Here is a 26,014-nt window from a genome sequence, read left to right on the forward strand (position 1 = left end):
TTATGTCATAAATATGTCTTCAAAAAACCAAATGACTGACTTAACTTTCTAGTTAAACACAGCATGGTAAAGTAGGAGCAAAAATGAAATTCCAGCATGGTTGTGATGTAACCAAGAAGTCTTCACATTTGAATAATTTTGTTGTGGAAGCTGAAAAATAGTATCACAGCTAGCAAAGATCGGACATCTTTAGATCACCAATAGCTAATATCTTGAGAAAAACAGACAATAAATTATATAAACAGACTAGAACTCAAGTACATAGTGGGAGTTCTAGCAGGTAAAGGATCTAGCGGGAAAAGTGTTGAACAGCTGTTTCTGCAACAAACGCACAGTCCAGCAGGATAAGAATGCTCTGAACAGAGAGCCCATATATCGCTGAAGATTATTCTGTTACTGTGAGCTGCAGAGGTTTTCTAACCAAATGCCTCTCTTTCTGCATTTTTATGATGTTGCTTTTCATTATTTAAGTGTTTAGTCAGAGAGTTCTGTTCAGGAATCACTGCAATAAGGAAAATTTGTGTACTAGCTAATCAGTCACAGCCCACTGAACACCCAAGAGCCTTCCCCAGCATAGCGAAGAGATTCTTTAATCACCCTTTCCTAACTTATCTCTCCCTCAGGCACTGTTGCAAAACACAGCAGGAGATTGCAGGGGCCCTGTGCCACGTCTGTCCGAAGGATGACACACAAATCAGGTCCACATGGAGATTCTTAAGCAGATGCTAAATACACTTTTGTATTTCTTGAGCAACTTCCCTTTGAGGCTCCCAGTCAGACACACCATTTCATTTTTCCTCACAAAGGTCTCCGCAGGAAGTAAACATTGTTACTGTTATCTCTAAAGTGGGAAATCTGATACCTAATGCATTAAGTTCACAAGGTAAAGCAGCAGTAGAGCTTTTAACTGCTGTTCCTGAAGGCCCATGTCAGCTGCTTTGCTATGAAATGTATGAAAATGGGATTCTTAACATCAGTGCGCTGAGTATGGATGGGCCACATGAGTCAGCGGGAGATACTGGGGTAACCGGCGAGTTTTAAACCCCAGCCTATCCGTCCGCAGTGCTTGGGTGCTGTGCTTTAGCTGAAGGGAAACGATTTCCTGAGTTTAGGATTTGCAATCCAAAACTCTGACGGTAGATATCAAAGTCTTTTCCTTTCAAAAAAATAAACAAACCCCAGGAGTAATTTGGTCCTTTTAATTTCAAAAGATAGAATGATCTTGTATCTTCCAAACGATATCTTGCTAATTAGAGTACTCATCTAAAGCATGGAACTGGATGCTATTTGCATGAAAGAGTTCTAAGTGATGATCCTTCTAGGAGACTCTTTCAACTGCTGTTATTGGCTGGACTGTCCCTTCCAGTATTACGCCCATTGAAAGCCTCTCGCTTTGCGTGGAATACGCAAAGATTCATTATCTTACAAAATAAAACAATATTAATACAGGTTTCTAATTTAACAGTGATGCTTCTCATTATATGTAACCTGAGCTCCAACTGATTTGCTTAGTTAATACTTTACATTAAGCCATCATAAAAAACTAAAATAATCATTGGGCTGAAGAAATTAAACATCAAGTAATGGTTGGCAACACTTAATTTTATCGGATTTTTTGCAGATTATGTGTTAAAAATGGAGCTAAGTAGAAATTTAGCATTAGGATAATTACAGTAGTTACTTGAAGGTTTCTATAATAGGACTGGGAACAGCTCTCAGGTGTGCTGGGCCTAGGATGTAATCACCAAGCTCAATAATCTCATTAGGCCTTCAGTCACATGCCTAGAACTTAAAACAGCCAGTGCCTAAGTACTGAGCCTGTTGAAGTTGATAATTTCTCCAGGTGAGCTGAATTTAGGACGGGGATTGCAGAGAGGGTGAAAAGCTTCTTTGAGAGTGACCAGTTGTCTTGTCTTGGCTTGGCTTGATGGAATGGGAAACTTCTGTAGGTAATGTTGGTTTAGGGGGGTGACTTACAGAGAGTGTTAACAGAACTATATAAAAATAAGTAAGACTTAGAGGAGTATACAGACAGAGGTAAGCCAAGCAGAAATCTGACAATGTGAAAGAACTGTTTGCTGAGAGTTTGTTCTATGGTTTAAGTGGTGTAGATGATTAATGGCTTTGGGTGTTCTAACTCTTTAGGTTAGCACCAAAAATCCTGTGTGGGGACTTCTGTTAGAAACAGTATTTAATGTTGGTTTTGCAGGTGCTTTTAAAAGTAAGTGAGGTGCTAGACACTGAAAGAAAATGACTTGATGATTATGTATTTTATGCAATCTGGGCTTGGTAGCTTGCTTTTCTGGAACATGGTAGGGCCCTAAGCCATCATTTAAATGAATGGTGAATGCAGGCAAAGTAACAGCAGTTTCTAAAGGCTTTTAATGCTACCTTTATCAGCTAGACCTTGAGCAGATCACAAGTTTGTTGCCTCATTTTCCTGAATTGCGGGTGAGAGTCAGAATGGGAATGAGCTTGTCCTGCAGCACGGCTCACTTGACTAGTTCTGCAGTTGACCCAGCGACTGGTGTGAATGTGCGCACAGAAGCAGAGCCTTAGCGAGCTGCTGTGTCTGTTAACGCAATTGCTAGCAGTATGAAAATGAACTTGTTATTAACTTGTTATGAAAATGAGCTGTTCTTTTTCTTGCTCAGTGCCTGCTCCCACCTTCCCAAAGAAACGGGGACCTGTGCAATTTTTCTTTACTTAAAAAGGGCAAGAGAAGCACTAGGCTTCTCAGAGTCTGTGTCAAGCTTGGAGAAGGAGATGTTTCTTATTTAAATTTGTTGTTGTTGAAGTTACAGAAAGCTTGTAGCTTTTTTTGCACTAGGTATTTAGGACTGGGCCTTGATTTTTTAATATTATTTGTGAAAGTATTCTCAGTGTTTCCAAGAGCTTTGTGTTTTTGTGTGAAGTTATATGGGATTGGGTGTGGAGCTTGTAGCCCGGAAGCTTTGTGGGTCCGGCATCTCTCTTCTCTCAGGTGATGGGGTTTGCATCTTTCTCATATCTGTTTTCTTTTTCCACAGAAAGTCTCTTGGCAGAAGTTCAGTGAGATCGAGAATGTCACTGAAACCCCCCAAGGCTTATAACTCCCTGCAGAAGGGGGCTGTCGTCTGGGATCCAAAGCCACTGCAGGTGAAGAAAATTTTTGAAGCTTTGAAGAAAGGACTTAAGTAAGAACTTTTAAAATATTATAATTTGATTACCTAGTCACACTGCTGAAGTTTGTGTAAAACTGTTCTCTGTCTACGTCTGGCATCTCTAAACATATGTAGTGACTTTAGCAGACACTGGCTTTGTGACCTTGCGAAACAAGTTTTATTTGTTCTCCGACAGTCTGAGAGCGAACAAACAAAGTGCTGTAATGTTTTTGTTTGTTCCTAGGTTGTTACACTTCTCTAGAAAGTCAGTGACAAGTAGAGCTGTGGGGAGGTTCTCCATCTCTTGGGGAGCAACTAATCTCTCTGAAGGGAGAGAGGCTTTCGGAGCGTGCGGAGTGGCAGGCAGGACGTCTGCGGATCATAGAGAGACCTGGGGGCATGGGACAGCCAGATCTGGGGGGCACTGGCAGAAAGTTTCTGTGTGAAGTTTGCTTTGACTCAAAAAACTGACATAAAACCAAGTCTGAAAGTGAGGGTGTGCCCTGCCAGGACACAGTGGGGAGGCTGGTTCATAAAAGATTTCTGTTCTCTCTATGCTAATTAAAGAACACTTAAAGAGTTAGATATTCTAGTTGGGGGGCCGGGGGGGGTGGTTGTTTTTATTTTATTTTATTTTTTTAAATAGAATTGAGCTCTGGGGTTCAAAAATCCTCTTGCATCTCTGGATGGCTTATTGTAAGGGAAATGTCTAAACAGATCCACCTGAAAAGCTTCAGCTGACTTGAGGTGATGAAACGGAGCTGTAGAATAACTCCATCTTATGGCAACATAAATAACATCATCTCGTTTTAAATGTAGCGTTATTTCAGAGTCTTTGTTATGGTTGACTGCACAGTCACTGTTGCGTTGGTGCAGACCTGAGTGCAAAGGCTAAAGACCAGTTTTGTCCATTGGCTCCATGTGGCAGTTGGGGGGAGCATGCAACACACATAAGAGATCAAAGGATGGGCTGGCAATTGGAATTTAGGGTATTCAGGCTTTCAGGAAGCTGTTGGTTACTTCATAGGAACACTGATATTATTCAGTGCTGGAATGGCAAATAAAACATAGATGTGCTTGCTCTCTTGGTGTTATAGACCACGAATGAAGTGGCGGTAAGTGCTGTTTGCCTCCGTCAGTGGTTGGAACTGCTCTAACCTTAACTGAGTCCTCAATCTTATAATATAAAAATACATCCTAAGTTGTTGATGAGCCTAGTCTAATATCCCAGGAACTTCACTTGCACCCTGAAGCGACTATCTGAAGACAAAATATCTTTCCTTGCATTTGTAAACTCTGTAGCCCTTTCTAATAGATTCTACAGTTCTTTTGTGTACGTTGTTGCTGCCCTCAGAATTTTGCTGCTGTATTAATTCTATCATAGTTTGTTTTCTTAAGCAAAGAGCATAAAATACGCTGTAATAATACATTGTAAATTCAGATGTGTCACAGTTTTATTCTAACAAAAGACTAAGTCTTAGCCCTAAAAATATCAGTCCGTGTCTTATTAGTGGATTTATATTTAAAATGAATAATAAATTCTAAGCTCTGCAAAAAACATTTGGTTTCATCAGAGCTTAGGGAGGAGAGACCATAAGGTGGATCAGAATTTGTTCCCAGTTCTGCAGGGAATGCCATATAACCTGATTCCTGCCAAAACTGAGTATCTAGTTAATTGACTGAAGTAACCTACAGAAAACAACTGTATCAAATAGCAATGCAAAGTCCAAATTTTAAGTAAATGCAGACTAAGTCTGCCTGGTGCTGGAGCGACTTAAATTTTTAGTACAGAACGTGTTTTACGTGCCTGTTTCTTTATAGCTATAGCAAATAACTCATTATTCTGTTAATCATCGGGGTGCTGTTCCAATAACTCATTATTCTGTTAACCATCTGGGTAGCATTCCGTTAAGCTGGCAATTCCAACATACTTAAATCTAAAAGTGATGAAGCTCTTCTAAAAGTCAGGTGAACCCTTTCCTGCCACCGGCCGTGGCTGCTTCTGCACTGAGCTGTTATAGGCAAGTGTGAAGAGCAACCAGCTGAATGCTGCAGCCACTGAGTGCCTTGGGGGAACAGGTTTTGTAACAGTCAGAAAATGAGATGTGTCAAGGGAAACGTGGAAAAGTGCAGATATCTGAAATGAAGGTGTTTAACTGCTCAGAGACTGTCTTGTATTGTAGTATTTAGTGGGTGACTCTTGTTCCATCTTTAGCATATGAAGAAAAAGTTATCTAAGTCTGCTCTGTATTAAAAGCAAAGTTGGAAGAGGGTGGTCTCAGCAGAAATAGTTTAAGTCCTTGTGGTAACTCCTAAGGGGCAACCCTTGCATGCCAGAAGCCAATTGGCACCAGGTGCTTCATACCCTGCAAAATAGTTCCTATTGGGAAGAAAGTAATGGCTATGTTCAGGAATTGTCTAGCATTCTAGAGGGTGCTATTCAGCTAAAACATTTGCTAAAACATAGAATTACACGTGGAGTACTTCTGTGAGCTTGGGTTTGTAGTGCAAGTGTTTCATGTTGCGGTTCTTTGACTTTAGTGAAATGAAGTTGGTTGATGAATTTTTGTTCCTCAGTGACTGTAAGAGACTTGCTCAACAGATGAACTGGTCTTCTGCCTTGCAGAAAAGGTTCCAGAAGGCCAAACAGGAATAGTTAGAAAAATCTGAAAAGGAGATGTATGAGCTGGGTTATGTGTGTATTAGAACTTGCTGTTTTCCTCCTACATCCTGCCTTTCCTCTTGCCTTTAGTACTTCCAGCTCTACAGTGTTGTTTTTTTTGCCTCCCATTCCCAGAATAAAGCCTTTCTGAATGAGCTATTTCAGATGAAGGGAAACGAAAAATAGTAAATGTCTGAGTGCAGCGTGTGCACGTTATGTACCCGATGCAGCAGTGGCGGCCTTCTTGAACTGCGCTGTAGCAACACAAGAGAAGTCTTCTAGAGAAGGGAGTTGCTTTGTAACGTTCTGCTGAAAAATGCTTTGGGGAGGTGTTATAATGAATGTACCAGAAGAATGTAACTCTGGGTTTTCTTCCTCTCCCCAGTGAATACTTGGAAGCACATCAGGCTGAATTGGATTATCTCTCTGGTCGACACAAAGATACAAAAAGGAACTCTAGATTGGTGAGATAATTTTAATGTTAAATACTTAAATGACTTAAAGTCGCAGAAATGAATGTTCTCTCGCGTCTAGGACTCCCAGGGGCTTTCCAGTTAAAGCACCGAGGTGAGATTCATGAAAGCATCACAGTCAGACATTGACCAAGCAAGTTAGCTCTTGATGTGGGAATTAAAATTGTGATTTCTCATTTTCAATATCCAGCAGTGTTCTTCAGATAGTGTTCCTTTACTGGGATGGTATCTCCTTGTGTTCGTTTAGTTATCAGTATTTCTATGTGACTCTAGATGGACAGAAATGGTGATAAAGATTGAGCTTTTTTTATCAATAGTTGGTGAATGTGTCCTGTAATAGCAACTCCCTAGAAATACCTTCAGCAGAAATGCTGATGAAAAGACAATTGGTAGGTCCAGCTTTGCCGTTCATTTGGGAAATAATCAGAAACTCCCATGTACTATGACAAACGTCCAAGTCCTTGTCACAGCTGGTGCTGAGACTTACTGTCTCATTTTAAGCATCTGTGAAAACAAACCCACCAACAGTGTGCAGAAAATGAAACTACTTCTAAAAATGTTGGATTGTTTCCTTGTAGTAAATAACGCATCTTAATTTAGTATAACTTAACATACGCTTACCAAGTCTTGCAGTGAATAAGAAAGCATTGTTAATATGTACAAATACATATGCTGTGCAGTTCAGCCTGTACTATTTCTCTTTCAGGCTTTCTACTATGACTTGGATAAGGTAAGACTTGTGAGGATGAGATGAAATGTTGCAAGTGGAGGAAAAACTGATGTGTCTACTGTGTTACTTAAAATCATGTTTAGGAAATAATTTCTCAAGTCCCCCCTCTTTCTCCTCTTCAAAAGCAAATCCGGTCTGTGGAGAGATACATCAGAAAACTGGAGTTCCACATAAGCAAGGTAAGGAGTTTTCTCTCTTGTATGTGTAAGGCTTATGCTGCTATCTAAGCAAACTATCTAAATAGAAAACACTTTAATTATAATTCATCTGAAGGTGAATAATGCTGGTTACTTTCTGAAAGCTGTAACTGCTCTTTTTGCAGGAAGAGGGGTGTTTATTTATTTATTTGTGCTCTTGAATGGTTCTATTCAGGCTGAATGTTGGGTGCTACCCAACCTGCGTTTGCCTGTGAAACCAGTTTGTGAGTTTATTCAGCAAATGCTGCTGTGGGAAGACGTGTGTGCTCTTCCCACGAGGGGCCCGGTGGGCAGCTCTGTAGAGCACACGTCTGCTCTCTGCCGTCTGCTTCCAAAGGAATCACGTCTTTCCTCTGACATAGCTAAAGGTGTAGGTGTTTTAAGCCGTATTGAGCGAATCAGTTTCCTGCTCCCATGGTAATATTTCCATAAACAGTCTTATTCTACTCCTTCTAGTCTAAGCAAGTCAGAGCAAGTTTTTTTCAATATCCCATGCATTTTTTTTTTTTTTCAGCAATGTCTATGAACTGTTGCACTCAATTCTGTAAAATGCAGGAGTTGCAGTATTCTGCAATACTATGATAATGGGATTTAGTTGTTATTTTTGCCAGGGGAGACTGCTGATGTTCCTTTCCAAAATGTATTAAAACTATGCTAGGGTAATTCTTGTTCATTCTTCCCCCACCTCCCAAATCGTAAAGGTAGAAGAACTCTATGAAGCTTACTGTATCCAGTGCAGACTGCGTGATGGGGCTGCGAATATGAAACATGCGTTTTCCTTGTCTCCTTCCACCAAAGCGTCCAGGGAGAGCCTTGTAGAGCTTTACAAGAACTTCCAAGAGTGCACAGAGGTAGGAAATATCACAAATGTGTAACAAAGGCCCCTGACTGTTCCATAGCAAAAAATGTGCTAGGACTTGCTATTGGCTTTTTTCTTTAATGGTGTATGTTGAAAACCTAATGTGTGAACGAAATACAGGTACATAATGTGAACTGAAACGTGTGAGATAAATACCTTGCAGGCAAAGGTCTTGAATTCAATGCCCTTCTTTCGCCCCTCCTCAGCTTGTGTTCATGTATTCACAAAGACAAGTGGAAAAACTTTGAATTTCTGTTTTAATTCTGGGGTCCATTATGAATTCCAGTGGAAATAATGGGATGAAAGTAGAGTAATGAAGAAGCTATGCTGTTTCCACAAAATGAGCTCCACTCCTCTGTGGAGTGGCAAAGAAAAAAGCCAGAGTCCTTTAAAGATGAGATAAGAAAATGGTGTGTTGGGGAAGGTGGCTTCCCAGTCATAGTGACTGTGCGGTCTTTCTTCTAGGACATGTGCTTTATAGAAGGGGCATTGGAGGTCCATTTGGGAGAGTTTCACTTGAAAATGAAAGGTATGTTGCTTTCTTGTTTCCTTAAAGGCTGATCAATTGATTTTGGGTTTCCCATGTAGTGATCTGATCCATTGTGTGTGTTTATTCGGTGTCAGTTTCTTCCACTGGCTTTCTGGATCAGGCCCTGAACAGAGTTTTAGCAAACTTGTTTGCTTCAGCACTGTAAACCAGATCTGCACTGGTGTTTTGTATCTGAGTATAAAAGCTCACAAGCTTTCTTTCCTCAGCTCAAAGATTGTCCTTGTAAGAGTGTCTTGGGCTGGTGGCACAGCTTCTGCACAGGGTTGAGCGTAAGAGGCTGTTACCCTGATAGTAGCTTTATTTATTGCAAGCTGGGGCGGTGGGGGCATTGTAAAAATCTTCAAGTATTAGGAGTTTTCCTTCTCTTTTCAGGCTTGGTGGGGTTTGCACGTCTCTGCCCGGGGGACCAGTATGAGGTGCAGTATGCAATTCAATTTGTCCTTTATTTTATGCTGTGAATTTGCAGTTAGAGGAACAGGGGAGCAAGAGTGTAACATATAGAAGGGGAGCAGGAAACAGCCTCTGATAAAACCATGTACTACCCTGCTGAGAACAGTGCTTTGGCATATCCGCTAATTACTCTTTCCCTCCTTTGTCTCAGAGAGCAGATTGTGTTCAAGTGTTACGGGAGGATTTAAAATATGGCAGTGATTATCTATCAAAACCAACTTGTCAGGTCTTTGTCTTCCAAAGTTGCCCAAAATTAAGTAATAATTGCTGCCTGTTTCTTGGAAGGTTGCCCCTGACGTGATTTGAATGCATCTTGGTATCTTGCTGGGTTGCTCTCTCACTTGTAACAGTTCCAAATGAATTCCAGTGTGCCTCGTATTTCAGTGCTGCTACCCTTGCTATGCAACATAGTTTTGCAGTTCTTCTAGAATGGGTGGGATGTGTCATTTGGCACTGAGTTAAGGTATTAAAACCAGCAACCTGAATTCCCACCTCCAGTCTTCTAGCTTTAGCCAAGTTCCTAGATGTATAGTCATCAAAGGAACAGCTTTGCACCTGCAGTACTGGAATAGCATGAGGCCTGTGGACTGAAGGGAATGTTCTGGGATATGTTGACCCAACATACTTTTTTTCCTTCGTGATTTCTAGGTGTTCGTGCGACTGGGGCGCCAGAAATGGAGGTTGAAAGGCAAGATTGAGACTGATGACAGCCAAACATGGGATGAGGAAGAGAAGATTTTTATACCCAATCTCCATGAGAAGTTTGAAATCAAGGTGTGGTGTATAATGGTTGGATTGAAATCAATGGGTTAGCAGGTCTTCTGCCATACTACTTACCTGTTAGGCTACTGAGCATTTGTCAAAATTCTTAAGTAGTTTTCTTTCCCTAGCCATGCAAAAATAGCAGTTAATCAATGTTCTTGTTGCTGAACAGACATCTACTTCTGTTTTACCTTTCCTCCAGGCACTTGTAACTGTATCAGTGCATCTGCTTCCTTGTGTTCTGGAGTCTGGTATACGTGGTTGCTCTAGTTTTGTTTTGCCTTTAACCCCAAATTTCTAGATCAATATCTGGGATTTTCTAGGGTGAAGTTTAGATATGGAGGCAAAAAGATATTTCTGTATATATTATGTCACTCACGTGAAATATTAAGTACCTGGAGTTCTGTTCTCCATTGAAAAAGAAATATGTATATGGAAAAAATGTGTGTTTCGAATGTGTAGTTGAAATGGCCATTTATCTGGGTGCACTGCAGATTCTTTCATCACGTTTTACTTCAGTGTTGCTCCATATCTGCAAAGAATCAAAGGCATTTATATGCTGGGACAAACTGTACTGTATATCTTCTTGTAGAGTTCTGACACTTTTTTGTTGAAGTCCCTCAGAAGAGGTTGTATCTCGAACAGCAAGGGACCAGTGCTAGTGGCCTGTGATATGTAGACACTGCATTGTGGGTGCCCTCGGGAGCAGCTTGTAGTTCTTATAAAGATCCTTGTGCAGCGGCCCTGGGTGTTGGTTCTGGCATTTACCTAGCAGGTGGAGTTAATCCTTAAACACCATCTCCACTGCAGTCTGGCATCTCTCGTGGGCTGGACTCCGCAACACGACTCCTGTCAAACTAAAAGGAGCTGAGATGGAAGGCTGTGCTGGATCCTATTCTACCAGGAAACTGTGCCAGTGCAGGACTTCAAGTTTTGGCAGCTGTGTGAAAGCAGCTATTGCAATGTTCCCCTCCTATCTGGCAGCAACAACTGGGCTACATAGGAGAGACTCTTTGGCATCTTGCCAGCGCAGCCTTTGGAAATGTGCTTATAATGTGTTTTTTTGCTGCCACTGCACAATGAAGATCAGGTGAGAGGCTAATTCAGACCCCTGTTTTCCCATAATAGTTGTAAAAACTTGTATTACTTTGTATGACAAAGGCAAGTTTTATTCTTTTTGTCAGCTTATGAAAATCTACTGACTAAAGTTCTCCATACCCTCCTGCTCTTTCCACTTTGTACTTAATAATCTTCACTCAGTATGAATATGTAGGTTAAAAAAAAGCTTGAAGTGCCAAAGAGTGTTCCAAGAGGATCCTAGCAACAAAACTTTTGCCAGCTCTTAAAGGAGATGTAAGCATGTAACTAATTCCCAAAGTGGACTTTTAGGCACTTGTGCTAAAATTCTCTGCTGAGTCTGATGCTTTATGTGCTTCCAGAACACCTTGATCCTCAATTGGAAGTGTGTTTTTATAGCAAATATTTGACTAGTTTTTTTTTTTAAATAGTTCAAGAAGCAAAGTGCCAGGATGGAAAAAACACAGGTCTGTAACTACACTGATAACAAACTCAAAGAGCTGCCACTTACAAGTTCTGATCTGGGTCCACAGCTGAGCTGAGGACAGCCAGGAGGTCACGATGGATGCAGAGAGTTGTGCTCCCAGATCCTTTAGGCAATTGAAAGCTGCAATAGTCTATTGTAGGTAGGCTGATCTACTTCTCTGTAATATGTACTTTGACGACAGCATTGTTCTAATATAGTACAGTCTAGCTTGTCTACAGAAATGACAACTATTTGTATGTATACCAGACCTAGAATTTCAAAATTTCAGACTAATTTTTCTTAAATTCATAGTCTACCAAATTCTGTTGTCAGAAGTGCTGAACAGCTGTCGCTCTCCAACTCGTGTGACTCCTTTCCTCTTTTCCAGCCATCTGTGGCGTAGTTCTTGTGGGGACGTTGGCTCTCAACAGTTTAGAAGCCCAGAACTGAGTATCAAGGTTTTAAGTTTGTGAGCCTCAGAGCAGATCTGAGCCTGGGGTGTTCTCCTTTCCATGAACATGGCTTAGGAGTGTCTGCTAATATGAAAATCGGTATGTTTGTCCCTGCAGGTGACAGAGCTGCGAGGACTGGCCACTATTCTAGTTGGTGTTGTGACGTGTGACAGCATAAACTTCTTTACAACCAAGCCTCAGTCAATTGTTGTGGATATAACTGAGCTGGGCACCATCAAGCTACAGCTGGAGGTCCTCTGGAAGTAAGTACAGCTTTAATGGAAAAAAAAACTGGAGCTAGAAATTTGAAATAAAGGTTGCTAAGTCTGTCACTTAGTAGCATTCAACATTGTAGTCCTCTTTCTATTTGCAGAGCAGGGGCAGGATAGGCAGCAGCCACATGGTTCCTCACAGCAGCTCCTGGGCTGGTCTCTGGCTCTGGGACTGGTCCTCAGGGAGCAGAGGGAGGGACAGAAGCTATTTCTGTGACCCTTTGGTTCTTTGTGCTGGTGTTACCAGAGCCATGGCCACGTGGACTCACCAGCAGGCTTTTACTGCTCTTCAGAATGAACACTCAAGTCTAGCTCCACACAATGTATGTGCATCTATAAAACATGAACAATAATCTTAAAGAAGGTGAAAAGAAACAGCAAATAACAACTTCTAGGCACAATGAAAACTATAGTTGAAATTTTAGGACAATCACCATTACAAGGCCACAACTTGTTAAAGAGGGAGCTTTACCAAAGACTTGGCACCTTCGTTATTTACACTAGGATTAGAGTTATCGACACAGCCTGTTTGTGCACTACAGGGAAGCCTGGTTGCAGGTGCGCTTTTAAAAGAGCTGAGTATTTTCATGGAACATATGACCTGTTAAATTGTTTTATAATTTGTAAAATTTTTGTAGTGGATTACTGTGTTATTAAAAGCAAATTCTCACTTTTGTGGATGCTGCACTGGAACTTCTTTTGTACTCTAGACATGCCACCATAGATTTGAGACAGTACTGTTATTTCTGCATTATGGGACTGTAGGTCCATACTAAGAGTCTTCAACAAAGGTTTTTAACCTGTTTCCGTTTATTACTGTCCAGGGGTTAAATCTGGCCACCTCAGTGAAGTGCCCAATTAAACAATGGACGCTCTTCACTTGTACTTTTGTACCAGGCTTACTGCAGCCCTCAGTTCTTCCCAACCCGGTATGGTAAAGAGGCAGTTGAACGTGCCTCCATGATAAGGACCTTCTTGGAAGGCCACTTTGTGATGACTTACGGATCTAGGCACTCTCGAAGAAAAGCAGCGACTGAAGAGTGTTCAGATTAGGAAGGGCAGGAAGCTTTGCCTTGCAGGCCAGACTCACCCGTGACTCAGGCTTATACAACTCGTCTTCTCTGGCCATGCTGGTTTCTTGCTTTCTTCAAAATTAGCCCCACATAAAAAAGCTTGTATGTGGTGAGTGTCTGGTCTGCCAAACAGATCTTTTGGTAAGAGAAAAGTTTCCCTGCCCCTAAGGTAAAGTAACCAAAAGGAGAAATACCACAAAGCTTTTCAGTTGCAATTCCTCTTGAATTGTTGAAAAACAGTTCTCAGGCTGCATTTCTGGGACTGAGGAAGAAAAAAAAGCTTTATTGATCAACATACTATTTTCCGAATGTCTTTTGTGTACACTGTGGTTCTCAAAACTTACTGTTGTCTTGTACATGCAATTGGGCCAAAACATGAGTCTTGCTAACAGCATCTGAAAATTGTTTTCAAGCACACACACGTATTGCTCTAAGTCAATGAGAAATAAACTCGCACGGTAGAGTTTTGCCTGCACCTGGTTATGACACTTTGTCCTCCGGAGATCTAACAATGGGCATCAGTATATGTTTTATTCTGCTGAGGTGCTGCAGCTGCTCTGAGACTTTCGAGGCCTCTGTTTCTTATTTGAGAAGTTGAGCCACTAATTAGTTGAGCAACAAAGCCTCATTCCAGAAGCTTGCTGTGATCTTGCATTCTGTGTCCTATGAAAATTCCTCTTACTTGTGCCCTTATGTGTGAATTCCCATTGGAATCTGAAAGCAGAAACGTTCACGGCAGTGTTATCAAAAACTGGAGTGAGGGTGGTGCAAGTTGCATGAAATAGATTTTTTTTTTTAACTAGTTTTTGAAATGACAGCCCTTTAAAGTGAAGGCAAATTAAAATATTCTGTTCTGACATTCATACATCTTAATATTGAGGAAAGGAGGAGAGAAAAGGGGCATGGAGGGTATATGGGCTCCGATACCATCCCCAGCAAAGTCTGATACCTTTATTTGTTGTCTCACTTTGTAACAAGCGCCCACCACCAAAACTCGCACTGCCTTTAATCTGGATATAAAATGATCAAAAACTCTGTATGCAATTTCAGAGCCGAAAGGACTCTTCTTGCAGAAATGCTTTTCTTATAGGGAAAGTCCCTTTTCATTGACTTCAAGCCTAAAGTCTTCAGAAGCTACAATTGTGCAGTGAAGGAAATATCCTTCCTTTATTGAACTAGGTATGAAATCTTGTTTTACCCTAATACGGGAAGTGCTGTGCTAAGAGCCGGCACATTTGTAGTGGAGTCTGGAAGAAATCTTTTCTTAACCCACTCAAATGGCACCTCATAGACAGATTCATTTTATGGACTTTTTTCTGGATCTGCTTGCTTGCCTTTCTTCACTGTCGATGACTTGTGTAAATAATCATGCACAGAAGTTATTCTTCCAAAATGACTATATGAGGAAAATCCCTTTCTATTCTGGGATATTGTGTAGTTTCTCAGATAATAGCCTAAATCTTCAAAGCAAATTATACTTGTGACTACATTTTCTAGAAAAATACTATCTAGATGGTGTAGATGCTGGATTGTTGCAGTAGCTCGCAGCTCGGAGTGCAGCTTTTGACTGGCAAGATGAGCATTTCTGTGGCGTTTGGGACAAGCGTCACCCAGCTGAGCTGCGAGCAGGGCTAGTGGTGACGTGCTGGCTTTGGGAGTTAATCCCACTTGGAATTTTTCAGTGTATGAGAAATCTCTGTCTGCGTGTCTCTGCTGTGTTTAAGTTCCCTGAAATGTGTTGGTATCGTACCAAGTGGACTCTCCAGAGCACTTCTGCACAGAACTGGCAGGCTCCTTCTCTTTGACAGCCTGTTTGCTGAAGTCATTTACAGAAAGGAGAAATTGCATGGTGATAACTCAGGGTGTTTCTGTTTGCAAAGACAGAGCACTCAAAATAACAGCTGCTTTTCCTTTTGATTTAAGAATAACTAAACAAATCCATCTCATTTGCGCAGACTCCCCTGAGAGGCAAGCTTTCAGTCTAGATCTGCTTTGTGAGAAATCCAAGTGTGGATCACTCTTCCACTTCTAAATGTATATATTCTTTAAACAGGCCACTAGTCTTCTGGGCTCTGACAAAAGTTCCTTCAGCTCCTTTATAGATTATGCCATGAGGGGTGTGAATGAGTTGGGGCCTGTTGCAAAACGGCTTTGTTGGCCAGTTTGGCAGAAGACTTTGGTTTTTTTTGCCAACCTAAACAGCAGTCTGAATTCTCTCCCATGAAGGACAAAGAGAAAGCCTGTATTCTCTTTTCAGAATTTCAGTGAACACCCTGTACTGGGATCTGAGGGTACCATCCATACAGAACCACTCTTGTCATTTTTGCCTGCTTTGAGTGTGTGCTGGCCTCACAAAGTTTGTGGAGGAGGAAAACAAATAACAAAAAAACCCTTAAAGGAGAATAAAAAAAGAAAGTCTGGGGTTTTCTTGATACATGACTACTGACAGTCTTGCTCTTATAGATGAAAACTTCTGTGAATAGGTAGTTACTGGTGCAGGCAGCTTTAAGCAGTGGTCCATCAGTGCACCTCTGTGCTCTTGGTGGAAGTGATGTTTCATAGCTTAGATTTGTGATAAGCTGTACTAACCTTGATGCCAGTGCTTCTTATGCTTTAATGAGGAGAAGAAGCCTAACAACAATCACATTGTTAAAATTGTATGGGCATGTTCACCTGTGTTCAATGGGGGAGGGAAAGATATCTCTGTTAATGGTGAGTCCAGTCCAGTTGACCAGAATATTGTGTTTTGTTTTGTTGATGTAAGTCTGGATTCACAGGCTTAGTAATGGGATTCAAACAGGTCTGTCCACCAGGAGCCCTTTTGTCCTGGTGGTGTTTAATACATGGAGCGTGATGAGGGCACAGTCTTGGCAGTGGGAGGAAGGAGTGGATCCCGTAGGGCTGAAGACTGGATTTAGCTCAGCTCTTACATGCTCTGCCTGATGACTTGTGTTCCTCTGAACAAAAACCAAGAAGTGTCCTCCTTGCACACCCAACAGAGAAATGCAGCAGGATGAGGGAAACGGTAGAAATTTCATGTATTCCATCCCTCCACAGCTTTGGTGCTTATGACAAAACAGCGTCTCCCTGGGAGTCCACGCTCAGTGCTGGCTGAGGCACCGCTGGCTGTGTGCGGGTGCCAAGCTGCTGGAGTGGGAGGTTCAACCTAGGAAACGTGAGCTCTGATGAATTATAAACCCCTTCAAGCTGGGTTTTGGGGTTGAGCACTGAAGTCCTGCACTGGTGCTCGGGGAAGCTAAAGGGGAGTTGTGTTTGCTGACACTGGCCTTGGCCAATGACGGCACTGTAGTGTTGTGCGTTTAGTGCCAATATTGTAATTAGTCATAACCAAAGGCCAGTGTGTTTGGCAATGTAGAAATGGAATGGGGACAACAAAGACGATCAGAAAAGTGGAGCTGCTTACGTTTTATTTTTTTTATAGAATTTTTCAGCCTTGAAAAGGTGTTGATGGATAACACTGTGCAGGCTGAGAGACATTTGCTGTGGGGAATGTGGGAAGGAAAGGATTTGCCACTGTTTCTCTCAGTGCAGGCACAGATAGTCTCCCCCAGTCAGAGTGCTTTTTTCCACAATTTAAAGTTAAGTAATTAAATTTCTCCATACTCCTGACCTGTGCGGAGATTTTTCTCTCAGTGATTTCAGGAGGTGACTAGACTAACTAAGGAAAAGCATGTGACAATTAAAGGCAATAGTCTGCTTGCAAAGTCTGGTGCGTGACAGATGTAAGCTATGGATTGCCTCAAATTTGAGCATGTGTCTGGGGAAAGCCTACTATACTTGACTTATTTCCTATGCTTTTCCCCTGAATATCCCCTACTGGCTTCTGTCAACGTCAAGATGCTGAGAGAGATGGATTCGTAGATCTCTCGCAGCATGATGTTTTGTTTGCTGTACAAATGTGGAACAAGATGATGGATCATGACCGAAGAGCTTACAACCAAGAGATAATAGATGCTTGAGAGGAGACTTCAGATTTTCTTTCGCCCTTTGCTTTGCTCTCTCATTTTCTTGCAGTAACAGAGCGCGTGTGCTTGTTTGGAGGGCAGCTGAATAGCGGCATTTTGCTACAGGGTTTTAGTAGTTGTTAAAGAGGCAAAACAGATTTAGCTTGTTATTCCCATCCCTTTCCTCCAAAGTGTCACTTTGCATTACTGCATTGCTATATTAAAAGCTAAAAATGAAAAATCTGAGGAATGAGTCCCTGTGACTCTTCTTAAAGGAACATCATGGATGGGAGTAATTTGCTTCCATCAGTAAACATAGCAGGCTCTGGCAAACAGGCTCTTACTGTCTGAAACCTGATTTATTTTTTGCATAGTGAGACAATGCAGATGGTTGTTAATGTGACTCCATGGAACTGGCCTGTTTGATGAGCCCCAGCTGGGTGACACTGGTTAATTGAGCCAATTAACCTGTATTAGATGAGCTCACAGAGCGTTCCCTCCGTGCTGAGGAGGACAGTGGTGCGCTGGGTTGCTGCAGGATGCTGCTGAGAATTGTCCCCGTGCAACATGAGAAGCTGGAGAGAACTGGAGCTCTGCTCTTCGATTTCTGCTAGAGACCAGAGCTTAATTTCCCTGAAATTGATTAGTCCTCGTTGTTGTTTGGATCTTTTCAGACTTCGATATTGTACGGCTAAGTGCAGCTGACTTTATCCTGCTGTTTGGTCATTATATCGCTCTCTATGGGACTAGAATTGTTATGTACAATTCACTTTTTTTTTTTTTTTTTTTTAAATGCCAGCATTTAAGTGGAAAAACAAACTTTATTTTGGTGCTACAAGACATATCAGTAGGGAACAAAAGTAACATACAGAAAAAAACAAACTTGCTTTGCTTAACTTTCAGTATGTTTTCCCTCTTCTGGTCAGCTGAGCTGTGTCAAGGGACATAGTCTGTGTAAGTTTCCTTAGACTGCATTGCAAAGCAGATGAGAAATGAATGGTAGGTAATTGGGAAGACTTTAGAGCAGGACTTGTCCAACTCCTGTAGACTGTAGCCAGTGTCCCCTGGGGCTACAACTGGACTCATCCATGACTGTATGGACCGCATAACTTGTCATATCCCACTGTACAAGCTTCCTCTGCCAGCCAAAGGCGTTGTTTATTAATATTTGAAGGATAATGAAAATTCAAATTAATATTCAAAGGATAATGAACCTTTTTTAGTGGCTTTTCCAGGTGGTGTGAGCTCTGCAGCAGGGAAATTAATGACAGTTTTCCTTTATTACACGTACAGTGTGCGATGTTCCTCCCTGCCCGGTGCGGTGTGTCGGTGGCTGTCAGCAAGCAGCCTGTTCTGCCCCTGCCAGTGCGGGGGCTGTGGCAGGATGGGGAGCAGGCTTGGGGGCTGTTGGATTCGTCTTCCAAAGACTATGGCACAGGTCTCTGTCTCAAGGGTGCTGAGAATTCCGTGTAAAATAGGCAGCCTTTTCACCTACCTCTTTCTCTGCCGGTGCAATCATGGATACTGGGCAGAGAGACAGTCTCTTTCCTTTCATTCCCTGTGTTGTTTATTAAATGTCGCAGTTCAAATCCTGGCAGCTGTTCATGCTGCTAAATGTCCCTGTGCTTTCTGGACTTAACTGACACTTGGGCCTTTGTGTCTTCTGCTACAGCCCCTTTGACACGGAGAACCTGTTTCTGTCACCTGGAAGCACTGCCAAGTTTTCGGTGGGTAGCAGGAAGAGCTCGCTGTACAACTGGACCCCCCCAAACACTCCCAGCTTCAGAGAGAAATACTACCTGGTGAGTACACCAAGGAAAGCGAAACACACAGGGTGGACCTAGGATTCAATTTTTGGATTAGATAAGACTATTGAAGAACATTAGAAATGTGGAAGCGTAGCACTCCAAGGCCATTGCAGTTTATTTTCAGGCTTTGTTTTGTTTGTTTGTTTGTTTGTTTGTTTTCCTTTTAACCCCTGTTCTTTTGAGTTGCATTTCAGATTTTGTACAAGAAAAAAACATGCCAAATATTCTTGGCAGGCAGAATAGTAGAGGTGTGGGTACCTGCTGTGACAGTCTGCAGTGGGAATCAAACAAGAAACCCATCTGTGTCAGTAGCCATGGAGCAGGATGGTGCCATAGAGGTGCCTTGTGAAACAGGCCTTCCTCTTCCTCACCCCACCTTCTGCCAAGTGGAGCCCAGGGGCAAAGAAAACCCCATCCCTTCTCATTCATTCAAGAAGGTTTTGTTTTAATGGTTGTTCTATGTGATCCTGTGAGTTCTGCCATACATATCAAATACTGGTAACATCATATGTATGTTTCCTAACATCAAGTCTAAGTCAGGTTTGGTGTTGCCTCACCAAGGCAGCAGAATACGCAGTCTTCTTCAGAAAGGTCTGTTATTTGTACAGGGTATGTTGGACTCTTAAAAATGAACATTTTCTCCAACCAGTATGTTCACATTCTGTCCTGAGCTGATGTGACCTGACAGCTGCTTGGCAAGGTTCTTTATCCAGAAACCATTTTTCTAGCTGTCTTGGTAACATTCATCTGAAAGAAGTGAAGCACAGTCACTACTGCTCTGCTTCCTTCATCCAGTGGGCTCTTAGTGCTTTGTTTTGATAGTTTCTTCTGTCCAGTCTGTGTTGGCCAGCTCCTTTGTGCACGAGAGCCCTGTGGTTTTGATCAGTTTGTGTGAGTGTGTTTCCAAGAACAGGAAACCCCGGTTCTCCATCTTAGACGGTGTCTCATGCTTTTCAGTTATGTATGTGTTCACTTACGAATCTGTTTGCTGCAGTCTGTTTTGCAGCAAAGGCAGAACCAAGGGGATATAAGTGATGAAGCTCAGACCCCCAGCATATTGAGCTACTTGGCTGCCTGTGATTTTAATGTGCCTGGAAGGAACAAAACTCACAATCCTGCAGAGACAAGTGAGGCAGACTCGTTCAGCAGTGAGGATCAGAAAGGGACAGAATCCAGAAACACAACTCCAGCTCTGGACCACAGGGCATTGCCATCAGTGATTATTAAAGAGTCTAGTGCTGAAGAACAACAGCATCCTCTTCCAAATCACACAACTCTAGATATTCTGAAGAAGACTCCATGTGTGGATGGATTTCCAAATCACCCATCTAGTTTTCTGAATCGTCGCAAAGGTAGCAGAGATTCCTTCAACCAGACCAGAAATCGCCGTCTGACAGAGCAAGAAGACATTAGTCAGAAAAGCTCAAATGCTGCAAATAGCCTAAAACTAGATGGATGTACAAAGTCAATTGATAAGACTCTTCTTGAAGTGTTAAATTTACTGAAGTTACATGATGTGGGGAAAGCCCAGCTGGAGAAATTGGAATACCAGGTTTCATCCCTAAGGGATAAATTAAAGGTATGGTAGTGTTTTACTCTCGGTAGATGGTGTAGCTGTAGCTTCCCCTGTGACTCCTAAGACTGCAGAAGTTCCATGGCTCTGTAGTGGTTTTGACTTAATGGTGCATTGATGGCATGTTCCCACAAAGCCAGCTTGGCCACCAGAGGTCAGGCACTGCTCAGGAAAGGCTGCTTGGAGAGCCAGCTCTGCAGGAGCGCCGTGTTGCACAGCACCTCTCGGAGGCGGCCTTCATATGCCGTGTGCACACCCCATGAAATCCAGTATTGATATCCAAGTTCTTGGATGCTACACTGGAATGTGACAGAGCCCCAAGATTGCTACTTCTAGATCTGAAATGGGGAATAAGTGACAATTGCACTGAGGGTGGAAGATGCAAAGAAAATCAGCTCTTGTACCAAATTTAACAGGCATGGGAATCCCAAGAGACAGACAGACAGACAGAAGTACTGAAGCATGGTTTAGAATTCAGTTAGCAATCTTATTTTGGGATCAGAGTGCAGTACCAAGAGCTGACTTTCCTGATCTGTAAAGAATGAAATCAGAAAAGCAAACTGATTTGTTATTAGGAATGATTTGAAAAACAGCAAAGAACTTGTGCAAAATGACTTGATAACCATAAATAACAATCTTTTACCTTTCATTTGTTCAACAGCTAAAGACGCTTCATCACAAACATTCATCTATGGAAAGCTTGATGGTGGAGACAGTACTGGAAAGTTTTGACTTTTTAAATGCCGACTGTAGTGCTGACGAGCTTTCGTTATTTGGAAGCATAAGAACAGCCAGTATTGGGTATGTATCTGCAGCCCTGCGTTACAGGAGACAAGGGAAAGGGGGAATGAGAGCTGATCCCAGCAACACTTATTGATACACGATACTCAGCGAAGTAAAGATTGTGCAGAGCTGTTTGTATAAACATTCAGCACAGAAACCTTTATTTAATACTCTGAGATTCATAATTGGGAATACCTACCAGACTGAAATAGCAGGAGAGTTAAACTGAACTTAGAGAAGACATTGCAAAGTGATACCTGCAGGAGATGGGAGAAAGCCTAATGCATGGGACTGCTGGAAACGGGCTTATCAGGGTGATGCGAGGGAGAGAGCTACTAGTGACTTACAGAGCTCTTCTGCCTGTTCTTGATTTCCATTTTGCAAGTTGTGTAGCACTGAAACTTATGTTCCAGAGCTATAAACCTGATCCTGGGAGACTTACCACACTCACGGTATCATCAAGCTGGGAGAACACAAAGGAATTTGTCTGTCCTGTGTGCTGCTTTTGCAGTTGACACACTGCAAATGATCCAGCAACTCAGTTCACGTTATCTGAAGTGTATTGATTTTCCTAGTATTGATTCTCCAAACTGGGATTTTGTGGGATCACCTGATCTGCTATTGCTGTTCTGGAATGAGTTGTAGAAATAAAGTCCTTGTGTTCAGAAAATGTCTTAAATGTGATTTAAAAATGGTGTTATCTGTTAAATGCTACCTGGTTTGTACTCTTGCAACTTGCTTGAAGGCTGCTGCTGAGACCAGACATCTTCACATTCATTTGCTGCTGAGGTCATGTATTAACTTCTTTTTCCCTCATCTCAACAGCACGTACAATGACAGCACGCTTCAGTCCCCGAGCTGTGACACAGGAACAGAAGCAAGGGATGTAACTACTGGCGATGACAACCTAGACACACTCTTGATAACTCATCTGAAGTTGTGCAAAGGTCTTTTGCAGGTAAGGAGTAGCCTGCGGGTTTCCAGGGTACTGGTTGTAATTGTTGGTTCTGGTTACAGACAGAAGTGAATACGTAGCCGGTTCTTTTATAGAGCAGAAAGACTCAGAGTAGAAATTGAGTCCCAAAAATGCTGTGTGTATGTGTGTATACACAGAACATGTGATACAAACTGTTGCTGCTGGTTTTTTTTTTCAGCCTCTGGGCTTTGCTGAAGCTCTAAATAACACCTTTGTGCCCAAAGCAGGCTGCTAACGCAGTGGGACAGATTTGGGTTCAATTATGTATCAATAACAGGTGATCAATTTTTTTAATTAATGAGAAACTGCTACTACTGGTAGCATGTAGAGCAAGAAAAAACTCTTATCTCCCTTTGAGACCTCAATCCTCAATTTCGGTTATAGTACTCAAGCACATTGTTGTTCTCAAAAGTATTGCCTGGGATGAGGGTGTGCGGCAGGGGACGGTGTAGCCGTTGGTGTTGATCTGCTGCAGTTGTCAATGGATGGGGACAGAGAACAATGTCAAATGCTGGACAACCTGTTCCTGCATAATATAATTTACTCAACCTATCCTGCTGAGCAGCTTTGCACTCAGAAGTGACCTGTCCACGCTGTGATGGGCAAAGAGGCCATTTGAGTGCAGCTGGTGTTTTCTCACAGACTTCTAGAAGTTCAAGTCTGAGAAACTTGTTCATGTTGAGCTTGGTGCTGCCTTTGTTTCAGCTGCTAAGATAAGCATGTTGCATTTCAGAAACTGAGGTCACCCAATGTAGCCCAGGTGGTCCAGGAGAGCATTTTGGAAGAAGTATCAGAACAGACGCGAGTCCTGGGGGATGTCTCGGATATGTCTGTTGAAGAAAGTGAGTAACTGCATTATTCTAAGGCACAGCAGAGATGTGAGAGGTACAGGTAACACTGAGCTTCTCCAGACACATCACAGTTTCACTCTAAATTCCTTACAAACATTCACATAATTAAAACAGCTCTTAGGACAAGGGACAATGGGTACGAACTGGAACACAGGAGGTTCCACTTAAATATGAGAAGCAACTTGTTCCTGGTGAGGGTGGCAGAGCCTGGCCCAGGCTGCCCAGGGAGGTTGTGGAGTCTCCTTCTGTGCAGACATTCCAACCCGCCTGGACACCTTCCTGTGTAACCTCATCTGGGTGTTCCTGCTCCATGGGGGGATTGCACTGGAGGAGCTTTCCAGGTCCCTTCCAACCCCTGACATGCTGGGATTCTTAGAAAAAACAGGGCTCATAGTTCATTTGGGTTTTTTTTCCTGCAAGGAAGGAAAAGATTTGAACAAGTTCAGCTCAAAGAAATAGGAGCTGAACTGGTGTGTCTTAGAAACAGTGATGTTATAGGTGATGGAGTTTGCAGTCAAAGAACAGCAGAATATCTATGCTTTTACTGTAGTAAGCAAGCAGCCCAACTTGTGCACACATTTGCAAGCAAAGGTTGGTGTGCAGTTTTTCCCATGGCAGGTCTTCCCGCACTAAATCCTTCTGTTGACTGTTGGGTGTGACAAAGCGATAATGGCACAATGAGAGATTTTGAAGGGCTTTGTTCTCATCTTGGTAAATATAGTGGCAGGGATGTAAATTTTAGTTGGAAGCATTTGCTGACAGATTTTATCCTGAAGGATGTGAGAATAAGCTGTTCCCTGGAGCAAAGGGCCTTTGGCACGATGGGATGAGGAATGTGTAGGAGTCTTAAATGCAGGACACGAGTTCAACATCTCTGTAGGTGAGGGTGTGAAATTATAGGGTTTAAATTACAGCGAGAAATCACAGGGTATTGCTTCAAGTGCTTCAAGTGCTCTTCTGAAGTGTTTGACAGAAGAAAGCCTGCGAGGTTCAGAGTTCTCCACTTGGGAAGGTGCATCAGACGGGGTCTCTAGAATGCTGGAAATGGCCCATCTCTTGCTTTAGAAGTGGAAACACTTAAACTCACAGAAAGTTCTTCTGGAACTTGACTCAGATGCTGGGATGAAATGAATAATGAGAGGCAGAAGAGTTGCTAGGCGTCTCATTCGGGTCTCACAATGACAGTCTAGGAGCTCAGCCCAAGCTTGGTGAAATCAATGCTTGCAGATGTTAAAATACTGGCAGCAAATCTCCCGCTTTGAACAAAGCCATCCACATAACGCAAATGCGAGTTATGCTGACGCGTCTGTAGATATGCCATCTGGTGCCTAATTCTCACGTAAAATCCAAAATCTGCTGGGGCTCACTAACTTTTCGAAATGTGCATTTTTTTGTTTCAGTTATTCAGAAGGCTAAAAAGAAGAAGCACTATCTGAAAATCTGGAGCGATCTCGCGGAGCCGGGCAGCATCTTGCTTGCTTCAGCAGAAAGATTCCGCCATGCACTGAAATACACACTGACGCTTAAAGTGAAGGAAAAATACCCCCGTCAGTTAGAAGCAGGTACTGGTCTGTTCCTTGAACACAAGGCCCCTCTGGCTTCATTTTATCGCGTGGCTAAAAATTGTGCATTTGAAAAAAATAAAGCTTGTGTTTTCTTTTTTAAAAAACAGCTTCCATCTAACCAACCTCTCATCTTCTCCTTTCTTTTCTGTGTTCCTTCCAGTATTGCAGAGGTTGCTGGAGCAGATTGTTACCTGTGACGGGTTGCTCTCCTCTCTGTGCCTCCAAACAGAACCGGTTACTTTATTCCAATTTTATAGCTACCTGGAGAAACACCGCATTGCCAGCCTGGAGAAACACTTGGGCAAACTTGCTAAAGAAGGTAATGGCTGCGCTCGGCTCCTTCGCTTGGCCTCAGCGCCCAGCGCTGGCTGTTGCTTGCCGGGTTCCTGCTCAAGTTGTACTTCGAGAACAGAAAACAGCCCAACCATCGCACTGACAACTTATTTCCGTTTTAATTCCCCTTATGATGATGCAATTTAAATTATAACAAGAAAAACATGCTTGATGCCCGTGTCTAACTGGGTAGAAACAAAGCAGGATGGTGTATCTGAAGTGCCCTAAAAAGTGGGTTCTGTGATATTCTGAAGTTAAAGCAGAAACCAAGCTGGCAGCAATCCATAGCCAGACCGACAGACGGAGCAGAAGTCTGTAGCTTTGTGTGACTGGTGCAGCTGGAATCAGAGATGATAGCAATAAAATTTCAGAGGTTACTAACGTGCATTTTCTAGCATGAGGTAGCCAGTGTCTTGCTGAAGCCTCATCCAACATGTGAAAGTACTTTAAAACTTAGTCTGTATCAGAAAAGAATGATTTAAAAAATACGCCTGCTATTGGCTGCATCTTTAGTCTTCTTTTGTTGTAGAGGACTCATCTGGTGGGGGATTAAGAACTTGTGCATTGCGAGTCAGTGAGAAGGACCTGGAATATACTTTAAACTGTCAATCCAGTGCCTGATTTCTCATTTTTAAAAAGCTGGAGTGTTTTCTCTCTGACCAATCCAGCTAGATCTTGCGGAGACGTTGAAAAGCGTTTTGCTTGATTGTGTTTTCCTTATTTTAAGATTAGCCCGCCTGTCCCGATGTCCGAAGGTGCGGGAGCTCTTTTGCACTGTATGTTGTATTCAGTGCACACAGGTCCTACAAGGATCAGGGTTCCACTGCACCCTGTGAATTGATGTTGTGAAATAATCGTCTCTGCTCCGTTCGTCAGAGGATTTTGGCACAGGAGGAAATGAAACAATGAGGGGGGAAGAAGACAGGATGGTCAAAGGGGAGCTTGTCCTGATTTGCTTCCTGCTGTGCTTGGCTACTTATTAACCTTGCGAATA

The 26,014-nt window shown here is 42.4% G+C and overlaps 1 protein-coding gene across 22 annotated transcripts in view; it reads left to right on the forward strand.

Annotated features, from left to right (window-relative positions):
* Positions 1–26,014, forward strand: part of RIPOR3 (RIPOR family member 3) — a 52,403-nt gene that overhangs the window by 22,707 nt on the left and 3,682 nt on the right. For 20 of the 22 annotated variants that reach the window (XM_065032566.1, XM_065032551.1, XM_065032562.1 and 17 more), the window contains 16 exons: positions 3,030–3,176; positions 6,191–6,269; positions 6,985–7,008; positions 7,134–7,187; positions 7,907–8,056; positions 8,530–8,593; positions 8,987–9,030; positions 9,713–9,838; positions 11,939–12,084; positions 18,804–18,933; positions 19,934–20,518; positions 21,174–21,313; positions 22,121–22,253; positions 23,005–23,113; positions 24,523–24,684; positions 24,848–25,006. In XM_065032566.1, the coding sequence (XP_064888638.1) occupies positions 3,030–3,176; positions 6,191–6,269; positions 6,985–7,008; positions 7,134–7,187; positions 7,907–8,056; positions 8,530–8,593; positions 8,987–9,030; positions 9,713–9,838; positions 11,939–12,084; positions 18,804–18,933; positions 19,934–20,518; positions 21,174–21,313; positions 22,121–22,253; positions 23,005–23,113; positions 24,523–24,684; positions 24,848–25,006 (2,252 nt within the window). Of the gene's footprint in view, positions 1–3,029; positions 3,177–6,190; positions 6,270–6,984; positions 7,009–7,133; positions 7,188–7,906; positions 8,057–8,529; positions 8,594–8,986; positions 9,031–9,712; positions 9,839–11,938; positions 12,085–18,803; positions 18,934–19,933; positions 20,519–21,173; positions 21,314–22,120; positions 22,254–23,004; positions 23,114–24,522; positions 24,685–24,847; positions 25,007–26,014 lie in introns of those variants that run through there. The other 2 variants (XM_065032567.1, XM_065032568.1) reach the window with 2 other exon arrangements.

Source organism: Columba livia, chromosome 16 (genome assembly GCF_036013475.1).
Source record: "Columba livia isolate bColLiv1 breed racing homer chromosome 16, bColLiv1.pat.W.v2, whole genome shotgun sequence".
Classification (NCBI taxonomy): Eukaryota; Metazoa; Chordata; class Aves; order Columbiformes; family Columbidae; genus Columba; species Columba livia.